Genomic DNA, 22121 nt, shown 5'->3' on the forward strand with positions numbered 1-22121 from the left:
TTTTTGAATTTTTATCATGATTCAAAGTTCTTACCATCCAAGAATGATGTACCCTCTATCTCTCCCTCTAAATTTCTCTTTTATACCTTTTTAGAGACATCTTGGACACCATGCCAAAAAGAGATAATATTTTCTTTTTTATGAAGAAGAGATGGGAGTGGATCTCTTGCATCCCACATTCAAGAAGCCCTCCCTATTTATAGATATTGATGTCCTTGCCAATCATGATGCCTTTCTTCTAGAGGCTTTGGTGGAAGAGCACCATGGTATCTTCTTCCAAGAGCTCATAAACTATAGTGATCGAAATGACACCGCTTTCACTTCCATAATTTGTTGAAAGAGAGATTCATTGGTAAAGCCTTTTTTTTGCAAGAGTCGTTTGGCTACCAATTGTTCCACCTTCAAAAAGTAGCGTTTAGCATTCTTGCACAGATTTGCAACAAAATCTCAAATCTCTTAATTCTTTTAAATTGATTTTAGTTGCAAGCTTGATTTTTGAAGTTTAAACCTATTTTCTTTTCCCATGTGCTTTAGGATTGCTCATCGGGTGCGTGTGAGAAGAATTGGTTCGCCTATTTTCTCGTGCACATAAAAATTCACAACAAGCCTAGCATGCAACAATTGAAGCAACTAGTTTATTGTCGCTCTGATTTTATACATGCTACGTAGCATGTATAAGATGTCTATGGTAAGATAGATATACCATATCTACATACTTGTTACTATGTTAGTTTATTCATAAAATTGAATCATGTAACATATCTAGAGATGTTTTATTTATTTAGTCTAACTTTGAGTTATTCTTTAAATATATAGATTAATGTAGATGTGCTCAAGCTCTTCGCAAGCACACTTAAAAGTGTGACTCGTGAGAGGAACTTGGAGAAGGAGCACATATTCAAATATCTTTATTTGGAGCTTGAGGAGATAGATTAGCGAGTCTCTTATACTCATACATGCTGACATGTCATGGTTCGCCATCACACCACAAAGTGGTGAAGCTTATACTTCAACATCAATACGGGCTACCCATGGTGATCATGGGGGCCTTAAGTGCTACACAAGGTGTGGAAGTGGCTCAAAAGACACTCCTAGTGCGGCACATGAGGATACACCTATCACTACCTCTTGTGTAGTGCATAGAGAGCCTGAGTATGATGAGAAGAGCAATGTACTTAGTGCAAGTGATTTGTTGAGAAGAGTGATGACTCCTTAAGAGCCAACAAGGATGCTTGTAGCTCAATGCCGAGAGTAATATGAGCACTTAAGACTCTAGTATCTATGTCATATGAGATTTATCATATTTTAAACATCATACATGATCCATTTTTGTATACCTTTTTTGTATGAGATTGCCATTTGGCTCATAATAAAGTTATTGGTTTACCGTTTTATACCATACTCTTGAGTCTTGAAAGCCCAGTCTTATTTCAGCTCTCTTTTGCACTTAGCTTCAAGTAAAGTCTCCAAATGTATGTTTTAAGTACAAACATTAAGTATAGACTTTCAGTTATATGTTTAAAAAAGTTTCATCAGATGTAGGTCCAAGATTTATTAGCCTAATTAGTACCATAACAAGCCCAAGAAAGATATAAAGACAATGTCGATCAATAATGGATGCAACATCCAACTTACAATATTGGAGATCGAGTTGGCTTTTACCCCAAGATTAATGTTCTTCTTGCCCTTCCCAAAAGCTAGATTATCAGAGACTTGGGCCATTCAAGATCATTGATCGAGTAAATTCAGTCACTTATCGCCTCCAATTACCACAATCCATGAGAATTCACCTAGTATTCCACGTCTCAATCTTGAAGCCTTGCTATACATGCTTAATAAGGGGGAGGAACTTACAACCACCACCACCTGTTGAAATCCAAGGTCACCAAGAGTACGAAGTTGAGACTATCTTTGATTTCAAAATCTCCTATGGAAGACTAGAATACCTTGTTCATTGAAGGGGCTATGATGCTAGTGAGCAAACATGGGAGCCAGCCTCCCACCTTTTCCGAGCATCTACTGAAGTACAAGAGTTTCATCAACGACACCTCATCGCTAAAGGAGGAGGTAAAAAGATTGTACATATCCTCCATGTCACCTTGTCCCATAACAACTTGCCTACTCACTTGCCTACTCACTTTTTGCTCTCGCCACGTCCCATATCCCATCACTAACCTTCTTTCACCTACTCACCACTTGCTCCCATCATGTTGGAGGCAAAACAAAGAGAGGAACAAACGCACTATCCTAGACTCTTACACCCACCATAACATCAAAACCCAAGCAAAATACGCAATGCATTCAAACAAAAGAATAATAGTATAAGGCAATGTGTAAATGTCACCAAACATATAAGCAAATAACAACACCTCTTGTAGCTTCAAGCAGGGTTTAGAATAACTTATTTTATGGCTGAATCTTATAGAACACGGTGTATAAGGGCATGTCTACTTGCAAGTATTCTTTTATGAACATGATAGCAGCAACACCATGAGGCATAGAAACAGGGAACGCCCGTTCCGGGCCTTAGGAACGGATTAACGCGTTCCGGCATATGTCTACCAGCGAAACGCCCATGGAACGTTCCTGCCTGTTCCCAGCCCCGTTCCTGCCCGTTCCGCACCGTTCCGGGCCGTTCCAGCAGCCGTCCCCTTTTTGGAACGGCCGTTCCCTGGAACTGCAGCAAGTGTGGACAGACTACTGGAGGCGACTGCTCTTCCACCATGCAACACCATGTTTGGAACTGCAGCAAGCGTGGACAGACGACTGGAGGCGACTGCTGTGCGATACGTAACAGGCAACAGCTGCACGCGACGGGGAGACTGCACGGCGGGCACGGCGACTGCACGGCGGGCTCGGCAACCAGCACGTAACGGCGAAAGGCGGGCGTCACAGCGCGCGATTGACGGGTCCGTTGACTCGTAGATTTTTTCAAAAATTCAATCTTTTTTTTGAAATCTCCACCCATTGACGGGGTTTCGCACGCGTGAGCACAAGATCTCTTATATGTTCAAAACCGGTTCAAAAATTTGGGGCTCTCGAATCTGGGGATCTCAACAAAAAATTGGACAATTTGAGTCAAAAATTGCAAAGTCGGTGCACATCTACCCGGGAATTTTGGGGCTTTTCACATTTTATTGAAATTCTTTCAATTTCACTGAAATTGGTGCACGCAGGACTTGGAAAATTTGGGGATTTGTCCAGATTTGGTGCGAGCAAGATGCAACACTGATATCATGCCACCCTTCTCACTTCCACCATGCAATCTTCCAACTAACTTAATCTATGAGCTCTCTCTCTCTCTCTCTCTCTCTCTCTCTCTCTCTCTCTCTCTCTTTTTTTTTCGTAAAAGGTAATTGTATTAATTACGAAGAAAGTACAAGATTACATGATTACACGAGTACAAGAGGCACGAGGGCCATAGGCCAACGTGTGGGAAATCCCCGGACTAGGGTACTAAAAAGTTACACCAATCATGGCAAGGACCCAGAGGCAATTGCCAAATGCCAGGAATACAAATCCTCCCGAGGGAGCAAGTCAGAGTGCCTGATGAGATCTAGCTGCCAATGCAAGAGCCCTTTAAGCCTTGCAATATGTCGCGGTACATTAGAAGCCGAATCAAAGAGAAAAGCATTTCGGGTGGTCCAAATGTGCCAGCATCCCCAGTATCTGAAAAAATGGAATAAGATCTTCATATGTAACGGTGGTGGTGTGGGATACTTCGGGCGCACAAAAACCCAATCGAAGGGAGTCAGTGAAGACCCCACCACCGCGTGCCAGATTCGTGACAAGAGTGACCAGATATTCTTGGCGAGCGGGCAAGAAAGAAAACGATGTCGGGCCGATTCCGCCGAAGTGGTGCAGAAGAAGCAAGTGCCATTCGAGATTCGACGCTTGGAAAGGGCCGAGGCAAGAGGAAGACCACCAATCATTACCCGCCACAGAAAAACCTTGCATTTGAAAGGTGTCTTGTTCTGCCATCCCTCCATCAGCGTTGCCTGCCACCATGACAGTGATTTCCGCAGGCCCCAAACAGCATTAACTTTCACGCCCAACCATTGGTGATCTTTAATGAGAAGATGATACACCTGATTAGTAGAGGCCTTTTCCAGACTCAACCGGCCTGCAAGGTCCCAGTCCTGCCAAGGGCGATCCATAGCCAAGGCAGGAAAGGGTTGCCTACCTTGAAGTTCCGAGGAAAGCTTCCCCCATAAATCACGGTATCCGCGCGGGATCCTGAAAAGTTTCCTAGCAGTCCGAAATGATGCAAGGACATTGCAAGTGGCAAGGGTAGCATCCGCAATCGAAGTCACACCCAAACGGGCCATGCGGTTAAATCTTGGTCTGAGCTGATGTTTATCTTCCCATGAAAGTAATGTGGATACCGCCAACAATTCCAGCTGAAAAGAATTTGTCTGCACGCGGTCCCCTACAGGATGCCAACGGGCCTTTTGGAGCACCACTTTCCAAGAGCCGACCAAATGCACTAACAAAGAGGAAGAGGGACTGGAGAAACGAGCGTCAGCATTAAGGACATGCCACCATGAGGCTTGAAGCCGTGTGTTACCCTGGCGGAGGCCGCTGTCCTCAAGAAAATAACGGGCTATGATGGTCCACGGGTGATGATCCACACACATGGCACGAAACAGAGACCAACGAAGAGCCAGCATATGAGTTTCTGCATCCAAAATAGCTCCACCACCCATGCGCTTAGGGGTACATGCATGTGACCATGAAATCCAGGAAATGCCTGCCTGCAGTGAATCTTTCTTCCATAGCATGAAACGAATGGGATGAGTAAGAGCCTTCAAAGTACTGGGCGTCCATGGCAGTAATGGCAGGAAATACGTCAGCATTGGTAGCATAATTGTCTGAGCCACTTTGAGGCGGACATGGAACGGCCAGGCTTGCGACTTCCAATACATAAACTTCACGGCCAGTTTGTGTGAAATCCACTCCAGCAGGGCCTTTGGCCGTACATCCACCCCCAATGGGTATCCAAGATGCCTGACAATCGAGCCACGAGAAACCACCTGGCCCTGCCAGCCTAATGACTCTAAATCAGGCTCCGTGCAACTGAGAATGGCTGACTTGAAGGCATTGATGCGAAGACCAGAAGCTTGACCAAAGAGCGTCCAAACATCTAATGCCTTGCGAATGTTATCCCTGTCCGCCTGCAAAATCATAAAGGAGTCATCAGCCAAAGATTGGCTGATGAAGTGCTGCCCCAAAGGAAGAGATAACCCTGCCAGCTGGGCAGAAGCCGCCATGGAGGATAACATTGAAAGGACCGGGTGAGTCGCCAAGGCAAAGAAGAGAGGACTCAAAGGGCAGCCTTGTCTGAGCGAGCGTGCAAGGAGAAATGGCTCTGTGACCCCACCATTAAGCATAACTCTTGAAGAAGCCTCAGTACTAATGGTGTAGATCAATCGGGACATGCGGATCGCAAAGCCCATAGCAGACATAAGCTCTGCAAGGAAAGACCAGTCCACACAGTCAAACGCCTTTTCCAGGTCCAGTTGAATCAAGACCACTTGCTGATTGGAGTGCCTCGCATAATCAATAGCCATTTGCACATTCAAGATATTGTGCAAAATGTTGCGTCCCTTCATGAAACCATATTGGAGGGGGTGCACAAGAGCTGGAAGGTGCTTGTGAAGCCGATTTGCCAGCACTTTGGAAAAGATTTTATACATCACGCCCATCAACGAAATTGGTCTCCAGTGTTGCAGCTTTGACGGCGAAGGGAGCTTGGGGATCAGTTTGATGAGGCCTTCTTTCCATGAAGAAGGCATGACCCCTGTTTCCCAAACTTGCTGGAACATGACCACTAAAGGCTTTACCAACTGCGTGGCTGAGTGCTCAAAAAATTCATTAGTGAGACCATCCCAACCAGGACTTTTATCCTTAGGCAGGTGCAACAACACATCCATAACCTCCTCTTCGCAAATATCCGCCTCCAAAGAGGCTTGCATATCAAACGGAACCTGCTGGTGGACCAGCTGATAGAAGACCGAGCGGGCATGCGTAACCTGGCTAGACGGCAAGGATGAAGAAGCAAAAAGATCCATAAAATAATTTCTGCACATATTGATAATGGTCTGCGGATCAGTGACCATGCGACCTTCCGAGTCCTGAAGTCGAGTCATATTTTCGCGAGCCGGAGAAGCATGCAAGGCGCGAAAGAACTTATGAGACTGGCAGGCATTATCTTGCAATGTGTCAGTCAAGTTATGCAGATTGGCCTGCTGATAAGATTTCAAGCTAAAGACTTGAATAAGATGGGCCAAACGCCGCTCCAGTGACAGCAGAAAATCATCATCTGGGGAATCCAGGAGCAAGGAACGGACCAAGGCCAATAAGTCCTCTGCTGCAAGTCGACGGCGGCGACAAAGAGAGGCAGTGTGAATCCTATACTGCCGAGCAACCCGCTGCACATTAGAGAGCAGGCGTGCAAACGAAGCCAAGCCCTCAAAGGCGAAGTCCAATAAGAGCCTCTCAATCAGTTGCTGCATATAATCCTGAAAAATTGGATGCTTCAAATAAGAGGAGTTGAAGCGTAAAGGGAGCTTATCCAGGAACTGCATAAAAGGTGCAACAGATTGTGCCCGCATCTCAAGCTGGAGGGGAAAATGATCCGACAACGCATATTGCTGCAAGACCTTCATCTCCAGCATCTCGGGAAGAAAATCATCCCCCTGCATGATATACATTCTGTCCAATCGCGACCAAGTGGTTGCATATTGCGCAGAATGAAAAGTAAAACCTGAAACAGAAGGGTGAAGCCACGACCAAAGATCTTGCTTAAGTATGTGCAAAGCAAAGGAGTTCCACACCCGGCTTTCTGGCGTATCCATTACCGAATGCCCTGAGGTGGACTGAGAAGAGTCAACACACATATTGAAATCTCCCATCAAAAACCCTCTGCGGCCAAGTGCCATGGAGCCCTGCAAAGTCAACCATAGATCCCGTCGGGATGTGGGATCATTGGGAGCATAAAGTCCCAGCAGCCGTAAAATCTCGCCTTCAAATAGGACTTCGATTACCAGAAAGCGGCCGTGCACATCATTTTTAACAAGAACAGGCTGGTATTTCTCATGAACAATCATCAGCACGCCCGAATAATGCTTAGCATGTGTCCCTGCATAAAACAGACGAAATCCACGACAATCCACAACCTTTCCTGCCTCACCATGACTTTTGTGCTCCACTGCACATAATACATCCCACTGATTTTCATGCAAGACAGACCACATGGTATGCTGCTTATGGCGAGAGCAAATGCCTCGCACGTTCCACGTGGCAATCTTCATATATTTTCAAACAAAGGAAGTTAGGAACGAGGCGCCTGTTGCCTCGATTGCATCTTTTCCGCGAGGGCATCCAGGACACCCTCATCCAGAAAATCAGCCAATACTGCAAATGAATTCGGGCGACCTGCTTTAGAGGTAGAAGGGAAATCCACTACCTTGGGAGCAGGGCGGGGATAACGCCTATCCCAAGGAGTAATCACATTGCCTTTCGCATCAAACGCCAGCTTAGCAGGTGGGCCCTTGGGGCCCTCGGAATAGACTTTCCTTGAAGACGGATTGCGGGGGGCTGACGGGGCCATGGTACGCACAACCTGCTGTGGGGTGACCATGTCTTTCCTGCGCGTGTACGTGCGCATGGAATCCGGGGAAACATGAGGCCCAGGATCTGCCAGGCCTGCGTCCAACTTTTTACCTTTTTTTTGTCGTGCCTCAATCCAATCAGAGCTAGGAGAATCCAAAGCTCGGACCTGTTGTTTACCTTTTTCCATGACAGTAGGGGGCTGAAGGGTCTCCTGTGTCTGGGCATCAAGCACCATGTCATCCTTGGGCTGCACAACCTGCGCCTCCTCAGAAGACAGTTGCCGTTCCGGGCATTCAGCTACAAAATGCCCTAATTTACCACATGAAAAGCAGTGTCCGGCAAAATTGCCCCATTTCAGGCGAAAATGCAAAGGATGCATGCCGGCGCAATTGAGGCGAAGCCACGCAGGCCTTTTCCTGGCCGTATCCCATAACATGCATAGACGGTTTCGGTTCATAGCCCTGAGGCTGGGGGGAACCAGCACTGTGCCCACAACCGCCATCGCGTCTTTCAACAATGGCCAATATACCGCTGGACAATTTTCCACTTCCACCCACACCGGGCATTCGCGTTGAAGCAGACGCTGGAAGTCAGCCATAGGGCGCCATGGTACCACATGGACCAAGCGGCGGTCAAAGAATAGTGGCAACTTGGAGAGTAGCTCAGCTCGATGCGATTCGGATTTCAACAGCACCTCATAAAAGCCGCGAGGTCCAAGGAAGATCTCCTCAACATACTCCCCTTGCAATAAGTGGTGCATCCACTGGCGAATATGTGAGAGCACTGGGATCCTGCCGGTGAAAAAAAGTATAACTGCACGGTCATAGAACACTGAGAAGGACCGCAAGACTGATTTTGGGTCCACTGTCGCTTCCAGCACATCATCCGCAGCCGCAGCAGAGAAAGTTTCATTATTATGTTGGACATAATCGCCAAGCAGAGTATTGGCAAAGTCCAGCAAATGCTCCCAGTCTATTTCCTGCGAATCCACAGGTTCGGAGGCAACCTGCGCATAGGAACGGTCCTGAGGACCCATTGGCTCGTCTGAAGTGTGCTTAGAGCGTTTGCCTGCCGGCGGCAGTTCAGAACCCGGAGGTGGCTCCTCCGTGCATGGCACCATATCCTCCGGCTCCTCGGTATCGGAATTAGGGCCAAGGGCTGCCACCGTCCGGTCGAGAAAATCCATATCCAGGCCAGCCATACCGCTGTCTTCTCTCTTTCGCTCGCTCCCTCACTGTAGCAGCAGGATGCACTGTCTACAGTCTCTACTCTTCAATAATCTGCTGCCTCCTCGGCACAGATTTGTCCTTGTAAAATGTCTATCTGCCTGTCCCTAAACTGTCGTGTCCCGGCCTATGCAGGGACGTATTCTGCAAGCACACCCTTTGATCCTGGCGATTCTCTGGTCAGGGCTTCCACGATGCAGCGCAGCATGGTTACAGGTAGACAGTGTGCAGGTCACGTTGGCGCGCCAGGTAGGCAGTGTGCAGGTGACGTTGACGGGCGCCCAGGGCCAGCACAGGTGACAGCAGCCCCGATTTGCTTGCTCTCTCTCTCGCTTTCTCTGCCTGAGCCCTGCGCACAGGGGACCACGCAGAGTCGCACAGGCCTGGGCACGTGGTGCTGGTTGCGCAAGCAGGCAGGGGCGCAAAACTGAAGACAAGTCGCTGTAGCAAGCTGAGAGGTGACGCAGACCAGAGGACGATCTATGGCGAGCAGACAGGCGACAGCGCCCAGGCCTGACAGCGACCACCGACCAGGACCCGCAGGTCAACCAGGCGACGACTGCGACGATGCCTGATGTCACAAACGGGGGTTGCAGACAGATGAAAGAAGGAGATGGGCTTCAATCGAGCTCGCCAGACGCTGTTGCCGACGTATCGGATGCGGGCGGAGTCAGGGAAGGTGATGTTGACGACACGCTCGACTTCTCTGACGTAGTCCTCAGAAGGACGAGGCCCTGGCTCGAACAGCACATCCACCTGCCGCCTCGCCTTGAAGGGCACCACCTGCGCCGCGATGACGGCGGGTCTGAACCTCCATCTCTCTCTCTCTCTCTCTCTCTCTCTCTCTCTCTCTCTCTCTCTCTCTCTCTCTCTCTCTCTCTCTCTCTCTCTCTCTCTCTCTCTCTCTCTCTTTTTTTCGTAAAAGGTAATTGTATTAATTACGAAAAAAATACAAGATTACTTGATTACAAGATACATGACGACACTACAAGTCATCATGTGAAGAGGTGCTAAGTACTACAAGTTACAATTTCATGGCAAGGATGCGGAGGAAATTGCCATATGCCAAGGACGGAAATCCTCCGTAGAGAGCAAATCAGAACGATGGAGAAGATCTAACTGCCAAAACAAGAGGCCCTTAAGCCTCACAATATGCCGCTGAACATTATGGGCGGAGTCAAACAGAAAAGCATTCCGAATCGTCCAGTTATACCAACAACCCCAGTATCGAAGGAAGTGATACATGAGCTTCATATGTGGCTGTGCGGGAGCAGGGTATTTGGGCTGGCCCAAAACCCAATCAAAGGGGCGCAGTGTGATACCAACCACCCCTCGCCAAACGGCCGACAAAAGTAACCAGACTTTCTTAGCGACGGGGCAAGAAATAAATCGGTGGCGGGCGGATTCCATAGTAGTGGTGCAAAAGAAACAGGTGCCATTGGAGATTCGGCGCTTGGAAAGAGCCGAAGCAAGCGGAAGACCCCCAATTATCACTTGCCAAAGAAAGACTTTGTATTTAAAGGGTGTCTTGTTGACCCAGCCCTCCATCACAGTGACCCTCCACCACGAGCGGGATTTACGCAATCCCCATAAAGCATTCGCTTTAGTAACTAGCCATTGATTATCTTTAATGAGGAGATGATATACTTGATTAGCAGAAGCTTTGCTCAAAGGCAGCCGGCCTTGTAGGTCCCAATCCTGCCAGGGATGATCCAAAGCAAGAGCAGGAAAGGGTTGTCTGCTCTGGAGCACCGTCACGAGCTGTTCCCATAAAGGCCTATATCCACGAGGGATCCGGAAAATCCTCCTAGCAGTACGAAACGAGATAAGCACATTGCGCCTGGCAAGAGTGGCATCCGCAACTGAAGACAAGCCTAAACGTGCCATCCGGTTGAATTGCGGTCTAAGCTCGTGTTTACCTTCCCACGAAAGTAGACGTGAGACCGCCAGTAATTCTAATTGAAAAGAGTTAGTAGCCAGGCGATCCTCCGTTGGGTGCCACTGAGCCTTTCGAAGGACGTGTTTCCAGGAACACACCAAATGAGTAAGCAGCGATGAAGAAGAACTGGAAAACCGTGAATCCGCGTTAAGAACGTGCCACCAAGAGCACCTGAGTCGGGTATTGCCATGCCGAAGCCCATGACCCTCAAGGAAAGAACGGGCGATAGCAACCCACGGATGATGATCATCCGAGCACATGGCGCGGAAAAGGGACCAACGGAGTGCCTGCATGTGAGTTTGGGCATCTAGAATAGCTCCGCCACCCATGCTTTTGTTAGCAGATATTAGTCAGCTCATGGTGTGAGTCTGTGTGCAGAGGCTGGGCATTTTATGTAGCATTTTATGCAGTATTTTATGGCACATTTTAGTGGCCATTTATGATGTATTATTTAGCATTTGTTGCTGGCCGACCAGCATTAAATGCTGGCCGACCTGCATTTTATGCTCCCCACTTTTGTGGCTATTTATAGGGCTCCTCCTCCACAGTCTGTTGTACTTCACCCATCAGTGGAGATCCTTCTGGGAGAGAGGAGCCGGTGCTGAGGAGCCCACGCAGCCAGTGACTCACCGTTGTATGCTGCTGTCTCGTGTTCGATATGGATTCCATTTCCCGAGCATACATCTGAGTTCTCATCTGTCTACTGTGTTCATTCTTTCTTCTGTCTTGTGTTTCAGCATTTATTTCAGCATATTCTTTACGCTTCCATTGCTGCACCACTTCTGACATGGTATCAGAGCTCAGGCTGCAACCTATTTGTGCTGTGTTTTCTTGCTGTTTTCAGGATTTACACCCTTCTTGCTGATCAGGCGGCTGTCCTTCCTGCTGGCGACTGCTGATTTGCTGCTGGCGACAGTGTTTCAGCATTTGCGTTTTGCGTTTTGCGTTTTTCTGGACAGATTTGCGTTTACTGCTGTTCCACTCTTTGCTGCCCGTGTTTCCTTCATCCAACTGCTGGCAACAGTCTTTAGCCCCTGTTTCTTCAGTTTGCAGCCTGCGTTTTGCTGTTTACAGCATTATTTTTGCCTGTTTTTCTGATTATTCAGGCCGTTTTTGCTGTTTTTGACAGTTTTAACCTGATTTTTTCACTTTGTGCAGCAGCTTTTGGCTTATTCTGGTCAGCCTTTGGGTTATATTGCATGTGAACTCACTATTTTTGGTGTTTTTGGTTGCGATTTGGCTGTGCTCACTCTCCAAACGACCTTCTTTTCTTCTACTTCTCTTTTCTACCTCCTCCAGATGGCCCCTCCGTGCACCTCAAGTGAAGATAAGTTACATGGACCTGATTATCTCACATGGAGTGCTGTCATGAAAGCTTGGTTTGTGCAGAAGCGGCTATGGTACATCGTCTGTGGAGCTCTTGCTCGACCTCTCCGTCCTTTTCCTCTTCCTGAAGACTTTGATGAGGACAACCATGAGGAAGCGGTGCTCACATGGGACTCGGACGATGCCCGTGCTTACTCGGCGTTGCTTCGGTGTATTTCTAAAGCGGTCTTATCGGCGGTTACCTCCTGTAGGACATCTCCTGAAGTATGGCAGAAGTTGCAGCAGATGTACGAGGCACCTTCCACCATGCGGGCCGTCACACTTTATGGCCAGCTCCAGCAGATGAAGTTTGAGCCGAAAGATACTATTTAGTCTTTTCTTCTTCGTGTTACGCAGGTACAGGACCAGCTTCGGCACATGCAATCTGCTCTTCCCGAGGTGCATCTTGTCGGGACGGTCCTCTACAAGCTCCCCCCGGAGTTTGATGGAGTGGCCAATGCTTTGCGGGCGCAGATATCATCGACTCCTGTCAGTTTTACACATATGACCTCGATGCTTCTTGAGCATGAGGCATCCTTGAGATTACAGGGGCGGCTTCCGGCACATTATGGAGGTGAGGCTTATGTAGCTTTAGAGAGGGGTAACGGGAAGAAGAAGTCGAAGGCCCAGTGTTACCACTGTGGCAAGAAGGGACATTTGCGGAAGGACTGCAAGAAGTTAGCGGCTTCCAGGAAGAAGGAGCAGAAGACGAAGCGGATGCTGACTCTACCGATGAGTCCTCTCCTTCATCAGACTCCGACTCCGATCCTCCGACCAAGGAGAAGTCCAAGGCGCGGAAGGGATCCTCTTCTTCAGATCGCGGGAAGGATTGGTGGCCCCTTCCTCGGCTGCTTTCTAGTGGTGGTGATGCGGTCATCCCTCACGACTCTCTTATGCCAGAGAGGGAGTGTGAGCGGGTGTTGGTGGGGCTGCAGTGCCTCATCTATATTTTGATATCAATGCACAGGATCCAGAGAGGGATGTCCCTGACGCATCGACGGTATCTAGCAGTGAAATCCTAGAGACTGGTGTTGATTTCTGGGTTCATGATGAGCTGTTCTTCTTGACAGAGAGCGAGAGGCTTTCGTCTGGAGCTCACATGAGGGGACACTTTGGTGGTTTGGCCAAAGGCGGGGAATCCATGGTCACATGTTCAGAGACATGTTTGGCAGATTGGCTTTGTATGTCCTGAGTGACATAGGTGACATTACACAGAGAGCTGCTATGAGTCTTCTCTATTTTCAGGTGTTGTTGGTACGATCGACATCGACATCAGATACTCTCTGAGGCTTCTTGGTGGTGGGCTGGCCACTCACCGCTTGGACATCCATGGTCCTTCTGGTGTTTGTTTGTTGTGTAGTTTATGATTCTCCATCCTTGTACTATTTCATTGTATCCGATCACACATGATCTGAGAGAGGGTGTTAGCAGATATTAGTCAGCTCATGGTGTGAGTCTGTGTGCAGAGGCTGGGCATTTTATGTAGCATTTTATGCAGTATTTTATGGCACATTTTAGTGGCCATTTATGATGTATTATTTAGCATTTGTTGCTGGCCGACCAGCATTAAATGCTGGCCGACCTGCATTTTATGCTCCCCACTTTTGTGGCTATTTATAGGGCTCCTCCTCCACAATCTGTTGTCCTTCACCCATCAATGGAGATCCTTCTGGGAGAGAGGAGCCGGTGCTGAGGAGCCCACGCAGCCAGTGACTCACCGTTGTATCCTGCTGTCTCGTGTTCGATATGGATTCCATTTCCCGAGCATACATCTAAGTTCTCATCTGTCTACTGTGTTCATTCTTTCTTCTGTCTTGTGTTTCAGCATTTATTTCAGCATATTCTTTACGCTTCCATTGCTACACCACTTCTGACAGCTTTTGGGGGTGCACGCATGTGACCACGAGATCCAGGAAATGCCTGCATGCAATGAGTCCTTTTTCCAGAGCATGAAGCGAATAGACTGAGTGAGAGCATTCAGAGTCATTGGAGTCCAGGGCAACAATGGCAAGAAATATGTGATCATTGGCAACATAATTATCTGGGCTACTTTGAGGCGAACATGAAAAGGCCAGGCCTGAGACTTCCAGTACATAAACTTGGCCACCATCTTCTGAGAAATCCACTGCAGAAGCTGCTTTGGGGGAACATCAACACCCAATGGGTATCCAAGATGCCTGACAATGGAACCTCGAGGAACAACCGGACCCTGCCAGTCCAAGGACTGCAAATCCGACTCCGTGCAGCTTAGAATGGTTGATTTGAGCGGATTGATACGAAGGCCTGACGCCTAGCCAAAGAGACCCCAAACATCCAATGCTTTTCGAAGGTTATCCTTGTCTGCACGCAAAATCATAAAAGTATCATCCGCCAGGGATTGGCTAATGAAATGGTGTCCTGTAGGAAGCGACAGTCCGGCCAACTGGGAAGAGGCGGCCATATGTGATAACATGGTAAGAACTGGATGTGTCGCAAGGGCAAAGAATAAAGGGCTCAAAGGACACCCCTGTCTGACAAAACGGGCAAGGACAAATTGCTCAGTAACACCTCCGTTCAGCATGACTCGCGAAGACGCCGCAGCACTAATGGTGTAGATCAGACGAGACATCCAAGCACCAAAGCCCATAGCGGACATAAGGTCAGCAACAAACGACCAGTCCAGATAGTCAAAAGCCTTTTCCAGATCCAGTTGAATCAACACCACCTCCTGATTAGAATGCCGGGCATAATCAATGGCCAATTGGGCATTCAAAACATTGTGGAGGATATTTCGGCCCTTAATGAAACCGTACTGGAGAGGGTGTACAAGGGCAGGGAGATGCTTATGGAGCCGATTCGCCATTACTTTGGAAAAGATTTTGTACATGGAACCCATCAAAGAAATGGGGCGCCAGTGTGTCAACTTAGATGGCGAAGGAACTTTTGGAAGCAGTTTAATAAGTCCTTGTTTCCATGAGGGAGGCATGATCCCTGTTTCCCACACCTGCTGAAACAGAGCCTGCAATGGTTTTGCCAGTTGGGTAGCAAAAGCTTCAAAGAACTCATTGGTGAGACCATCCCAACCCGGACTTTTATCTTTGGGCAAGTGTAACAAGACATCCATAACCTCTGCTTCACCAATATCTGACTCCAGAGTAGCTTGCATGTCCTGCGGTAGCTGATTGCGGACCAGGTCATAGAAGACCGAACGGGCCTAAGTAATTTGGGCTGAAGGAGGAGAAGCGGAACCGAGAAGGTCACGAAAGTAATTCCTGCACATATACACAATAGTCTGTGGATCCAGGATAAGGTGGCCTTGTGCATCCTCGAGTCTGGTCAAATTCTCTCGAGCAGGAGAGGCATGGAGAGCTCGAAAGAACTTATGGGTCTGACATGCACTATCTTGCAAAGTCTCTGTTAGATGTTGCAATTTGGCCTGCTGATACGATTTTAATTGGAATTCTTTAACAAGATCGGCCACCCGCAGGGCCAGTGTAAGCAGAAATGCATCATCCGGAGTGTCCATCAGCAGGGAGCGAACCAAAAGCAGCAGGTCCTCTGCTGCCTGTCTACGGCGCCGACAAAGAGAGGCATGATAGATCCCATATTGCCGAGCAACCCGCTGCACATTAGAGAGCAATCGGTCAAATGACGCAGTGCCCTGAGAGGAAAAGTCCAAGGAGAATCTGTCAAGCAATTGCTGCATAAAGCAGCAGGTCCTCTGCTGCCTGTCTACGGCGCCGACAAAGAGAGGCATGATAGATCCCATATTGCCGAGCAACCCGCTGCACATTAGAGAGCAATCGGTCAAATGACGCAGTGCCCTGAGAGGAAAAGTCCAAGGAGAATCTGTCAAGCAATTGCTGCATATAGCCCTGAAAATTTGTATGCTTTAAGTAAGAGGAGTTGAAACGCAAAGGGAGTCTCTCCAGAAATTGCTTGAAGGGGGCAATGGGTTGTGCAAGCAACTCGAACTGCAGAGGGAAATGGTCCGACAAGACATATTGCTGCAACACTTTTATTTCGAGCATCTCAGGCAGAAAATCATCATTATGCATGATATATATGCGGTCCAACCGCGACCATGTTGTGGCATACTGGGCCGAATGGAAAGTAAAGCCTAGAGAAGACGGGTGTAGCCAGGACCAAAGATCTTGCTTAAGAACAGCAAGAGCCAAGTCGTGCCACATACGACTTTCCGGCGCATCCATGACCGAGTGCTCCGATGTAGACTGGGAAGAATCAACACACATATTGAAATCCCCCATGAAGAAGCCGCGTCTGCCAAGTGACAAGGAAGTCTGCAAAGTCTGCCAAAGCTCCCGGCGAGATAACGAATCATTCGGAGCATAGAGGCCAAGTAACCATAGGATTTCCCCTTCGAATAAAATTTCAACCACCAAAAAGCGGCCATGAACATCATTTTTAATAAGAACAGGCTGATATTTGGCATGTACAATCATGAGCAGACCCGAATAATGCCTGGCCTGTGTTCCTGCATAAAACAAACGAAAGCCATGGCAATCCACCACTTTACCGGCGTCACTGTGACTCTTGTGCTCAACAGCACACAGGACATCCCACTGATTCTCATACAATGCAGTCCACATGGCATGTTGCTTGTGACGAGAACAAATGCCTCGCACGTTCCACGTGGCTATTTTCATGTGTATACAAAACACACTTAGGTACGAGGCACAGCTTGCCTCGATTTGACTTTGTCGGCGAGAATGTCGAGGACCCCCTCGTCCAAGAAATCTGCCAACACCGCAAAAGAGTTCTGAGGACCAGATTTGGAAGTTGATGGCATATCTGCTTGCTTGGGGTTGGGACATGGGTAACGACGGTCCCACGGAGTAATGACGTTGCCTCTGGTATCAAAAGCCAGCTGTGCAGGTGGACCCTTGAGACGATCCGAATACATTTTCCTGGCGGGCTGATGACGGGGAACTGAAGAAACCATAGCAGGAGCAGAACGCTCGGACGACATCATTTCCTTCCTGCGCATATATGTTCGTATGGAATCGTGTGTAGTAGGCCCAGTACTGTCCATGCCCGCACCAATCCTGTTGCCTTTTTTGGCACGGACTTCAACCCAATCAGTAGCACGGGAATCCTGTCCCGAAACCTGTTGTTTACCTTTGGCCAGAACTTGGGGCGGGTGGGTAGGATCCAGCGACTGGGCATCACACACCATATCTTCCATGGGCGGAGCAACATGAGCTGCATCCGAAACGTGTTGTTGCTCGGGGCATTCAGCCATAAAGTGCCCCAACTCTCCACAGGAAAAACAATGGCCAGCAAAATTGCCCCAGTTCAAACGAAAGTGTAACGGATGCATTCCAGAGCAATTGAGGCGTAACCATGCAGGCCGTTTCCGTGCGGTATCCCATAACATGCACAAGCGGTTGCGATTCACCGCCCTGAGACTGGGAGGGACCAGAACCGTGCCCACAGCGGCCATAGCATCCTTTAATAGCGGCCAATAAATAGCCGGACAATTTTCCACTTCTACCCACACAGGGCATTCACGTTGCAAGAGGCGCTGGAAGTCTGCCATCGGGCGCCATGGAACCACATGTACCAACCGACGATCAAAAAACAAAGGCAGTTTAGACAGAAGAGCAGCACGGTGCATCTCTGTTTTCAAAAGGACCTCAAAAAAACCCCGGGATCCAACAAAAATCTCTTCAACACATTCCCCTTGTAGCAGACTTTGCAGCCATTGGCGAATACGGGAAAGCAGCGGGATACGACCAGTGAAGAAGAGTATCACCGCGCGATCATAAAATACCGAAAAGGAGCGTAGGACAGTTTTTGGCTCGACGGTAGCTTCCAGAACATCGTCTGGAGCAGAGGCAGAGAAGGCTTCCTGGTTATGTTGAACATATTCACCAAGCAGAGTGTTGGCAAATTCCAACAGATGCTCCCAGTCCACCTCCTGAGAGTCCACCGGATCCGAAGCGACCTGCGTATAGGAACGATCCGGAGAAACGCCTATCTCTTCCGGGGTGTGCTTGGTACGTTTGCCTGCAGGCTGGATGTCAGGACCGGGGGGCAATTCTTCAGTACACGGAACCATATCCTCGGGTTCCTCAGCATCAGAGTCCGGGCCAAGTGCTACCACCGTTTGATCTAGGAAATCCAGATCCAAACCAGCCATCGTGTATGACGAACTGATCTCACAGACGGCCTGACCGACACTCTCTCTCTCGCTGTCTCTCTCTCTCTCTCTCTCTCTCTCTCTCTCTCTCTCTCTCTCTCTCTATCTATCTATCTATATCTATATTATATATATATATATATATATATATATATATATATATATATATATATATATATATATATATATATATATATATATGCCGTTCCCTCCATTCCCGTTCCCTAACTTTAGGCGTTCCCCCCGTTCTGGGGGGTCCCGTTCCCGTTCCCCGTTCCTGGTAACTATGCCATGAGGATATCTCAATGGTATAGACAAACCATCAAGCACACTAAACACAAAGACACCCTCGTCTTTGGACTGAAGAACTTCCTCATATTCAGTCCTCCTCAAGAAACAAAAAGCTATCCACCCAAGGCTCACAAATCAGCAACGTCAGCATGCCTAAATCTCCACAAAACTGTGGCACATAGGCAAGTAGGTCATCTAAGAGCATCCTCAAGGATTCCCCAAACTCTATTCTATAGCTAAACCTCTTCACACCTCCACAAGTTCTGCCTTGTCCTCAAGCACCAACAAACTACAAGCAGCACCAAAGCTTCAATCACCCTCACAATAGGGAGTCAACTCCTGACTAAAACCTATCCACAAGCTCAAAGCAAATATCAAACCACCTACTCAGATGTAAGATGGCCTTCAACCACAAACATGAACTCCATGAACACACGAGCACCCAAGGAACACACTCGGAGAAGACCTATGACTCCACACCCACAATTCAGCTTGTTGTTGGACACAACGAACAGCAGCTCCATGCTCCTATATTCAAGGAGTTCTTCCATGAACAACTCAGTGAGACTGGCTCTTCCCAAGACAGTATATACTTTTATGCTTTCCTCACAAATTGAGACATTGATCATGCTTTCCTAGCTGATGTAAGCAATGATCTTACGTTGCATTTTTTATATGCTACAGCCTTAGTTTTAAGGCTATTTATGCTTTCTCACTCCATACAGCATCGCTCTATGTCCATCTCAAACTACTTGTGTAATTGAAAGCACCTGGTGGCTGGGCTGCTTTTCACATTGGCTTCCTAAACTTCCAGCCACCCTGTAATCCACACTGCCTGGTCCATCATTTACTCCATGTCAGATTTGCCTTGTCAGCAACTGCCACATCATTGCAGCCTTCCCTGGTCATCACAACCAGCCTCCACATCACGTTGCATCTAGTCAGCATAGCAAATCAATCGCCATAATCAACATTTTTTCATCATAAATGGGCATCACATGTATGTCATAGGCTCTCTTTTCCATGCAGGTAATCTCATCCACGTAGGCTGCCATGAGAACACTCCGGCTTCTTCTCGAAACATCCATGTAACGACCGTACTTCCTAGTATCAAGCACTATGGTCATGATAATCAACAATCATGTTCATATGCACCAATATACAATTTTCCATGTATTCATAGCACCTCATTGATTATATGGAAACAACCATCCACAAGACCATAAGACCTCACCCTCCATGTCCATGGAGACCTAGAGTGCAAAGTATCGTTCCTTATGTTCTTGTACAATTCAAAGAGCTCATGACACCTCACAATGGTGACATCTCAAAGAGTTTTAACACAAACCCGATGCATAGCCTTGACAAGAGAATCTCCATGCTATGGAACCCCAATCAGTGATGACACACCTCTTCCCAAGCCAAAGATGCCGAGCCTCAAACACCATCGCTGACTATAGTCTTTGCACCAAGCCACAAATGTAGAACACCATGTATACATACCTATGGTTCCATTTAAAACCCTGCTAGCCATGGGGAAACCCTAGAACATTCTCCTACCAAAAGCACAAAACCCTAGTTGTTGAGACCATCCTGATCCTACCTCTCCCAAAAGGCACAAAACTGGTCCTGTCCTTAATATCCGTGGCTTGTCCGTGTGTATTTACAGGTACAGATTTTGCAATTAATGGTACAATTGTTTAATTTAGTTGAGAGAGAGGAGGGAGGGGAATTGATGGTGAAGAGCTTCATGTAAGCAAGATGTTTCCTGATGACCCAGGTGGAGAAGTTACATGTTTTTTGACAGACTGTAATGCAAATATGTTTCCTTTTGATCCAGGAGGAGGTCGTTTTGAAGTTGATGTTTGTGTCCAATGAACATGATTGCTGTATTGGACTAGGGGGTGGCTAACTATGTGAGGCTTTTTCTCTTGCAAATGCATCCACCATGATGCTCTACTCTCCTCAAAACACTCCATACAAGCACCCCCTTCAAGAGCATGTATGATGTAGCCACTCCACTTCAAAAAGATAGAACCAATTCTCATAGCACTGTGCATCTGCTTGTATTGCGCCTCTTGCACCAAAGTCTTCTTCCATGGTTCTCTCTGTCTCTCTAGAAGTGATGTCTTTGTCATAGCCCCAATCATCTTCCAGTCCTATCATAACTGCATGTGTCTTATATTCCTCCTTAGAGCACATCTCTTGTTGAACATTGCCAAAGGGGACTTCATTGCCCTGTTCCCTTTGTTTCTGCCTGACAAAGAAGCTGAAAACTTCTCCATGAAAATGACTGCACCCGCCCTTCCTCTCATGACATTAGACACCTGTGTACCTTTTAGAGTGCCTCAAACACAGCCAACATCCAAATAAGGGAGTTCACCACACTCCATAGTAGTTGCTTGCTCTAACACTTCTTTTCTTTATTATTATAGCCTACTCCCTCGAGCTTTAGGCTAAAATCCATCTCCCGGTTTATCTCAATGGCACTCACTGTCAGATATCTGGGACAAGTCCATATTGATTAAACTTTCAACAAGCACATAAAAGGATTAAGGTTTCTAGCACCAATAAATAAGATAATAAATATGCACTATTGCTGCTAACAAACCTAACTAGTATGGTCTTCGCACATCATAACATCATACAATAGATGTGGATTTGACATTTAGGCACAGTAGAATTAATGAGTTTGTTATCCAAGAAGGCAAAGTCAACAGAAGACACCATGAACTTCTCCAGTCAAGATTACCCTTATGTACTTACTTGCAGCTACCTCTCTCACAAAAAGAGAGATACGAGGTGATTCAGCCATAGCATGATTCAATGGCACTGAAATGTGGCAATCACGTAACCATAAATCTGGCACAGCATACCAAGACCCAGCATGAACACTGCCAGACCTTACGGTACTTCCAGCATTGACTTCTGACCCCCCCCTGCACATCCACAATATTCTCCTAATAATCATTTTTTGAAATGCATAGGCAAATTACTGTTGTTAATAGCATACAACATTATCTTAACATCCTTTGGTTGAGAAATCATAAGCCAAAAATTAGGAATAAGTTCTGCCTTTAAAATATTAAGAATCAAAGCTGAAGTGCATCAAAACTATCAACAGAAGATGTACATTATTAAGTGAAACTAGAAGATGAAATCATATTCTCTTTTGGCATTCATTGTATGCCCTAGCATGGCATGAGTAAAAGGTATACCAGTTTCCCATTATTACTGTGCCATGGTATGACTTGAGGTATAACACAACTGTTGGTGATGGTAAATAAAAATCATGTCGGAGGAGAGCGAGTTGCCTCAGACAGAGGAACTAGGCCAGGACATGGAAGTCAAAATCGAAGCCAGCAAGAAAGAAAAGAGGAAGGTCTCATTAAAGGTATTGAAAAAGCAGACAAGCAATGGCAAGTGGTTATAGAGAGCACCGGTCAGGGTGCCTATAAATAGAGAAAAAAGGGAGGGGAGAGTGGCAGTCTGCCGGCAGGCTGTTCCAACTGATGCAGTCAGCCAGACCTGCCATGTAGCAGCC

The 22121-nt window shown here is 47.4% G+C and overlaps 1 protein-coding gene across 6 annotated transcripts in view; it reads right to left on the bottom strand.

The window, feature by feature from the left end:
* The window catches only part of LOC148040619 (alpha/beta-Hydrolases superfamily protein), a 105071-nt gene that overhangs the window by 54021 nt on the left and 28929 nt on the right, over positions 1–22121 (bottom strand). For all 6 annotated transcript variants that reach the window (XM_087701329.1, XM_087701341.1, XM_087701327.1 and 3 more), the window contains exon 2: positions 21344–21516. In XM_087701329.1, the coding sequence (XP_087557455.1) occupies positions 21344–21516 (173 nt within the window). The remainder of the gene's footprint in view (positions 1–21343; positions 21517–22121) is intronic.

The sequence above is a fragment of the Lygodium microphyllum genome, chromosome 2 (assembly GCF_053477565.2).
Source record: "Lygodium microphyllum isolate KBCC chromosome 2, Lygodium_microphyllum_v1.1.10, whole genome shotgun sequence".
NCBI classification, from domain to species: domain Eukaryota; kingdom Viridiplantae; phylum Streptophyta; class Polypodiopsida; order Schizaeales; family Lygodiaceae; genus Lygodium; species Lygodium microphyllum.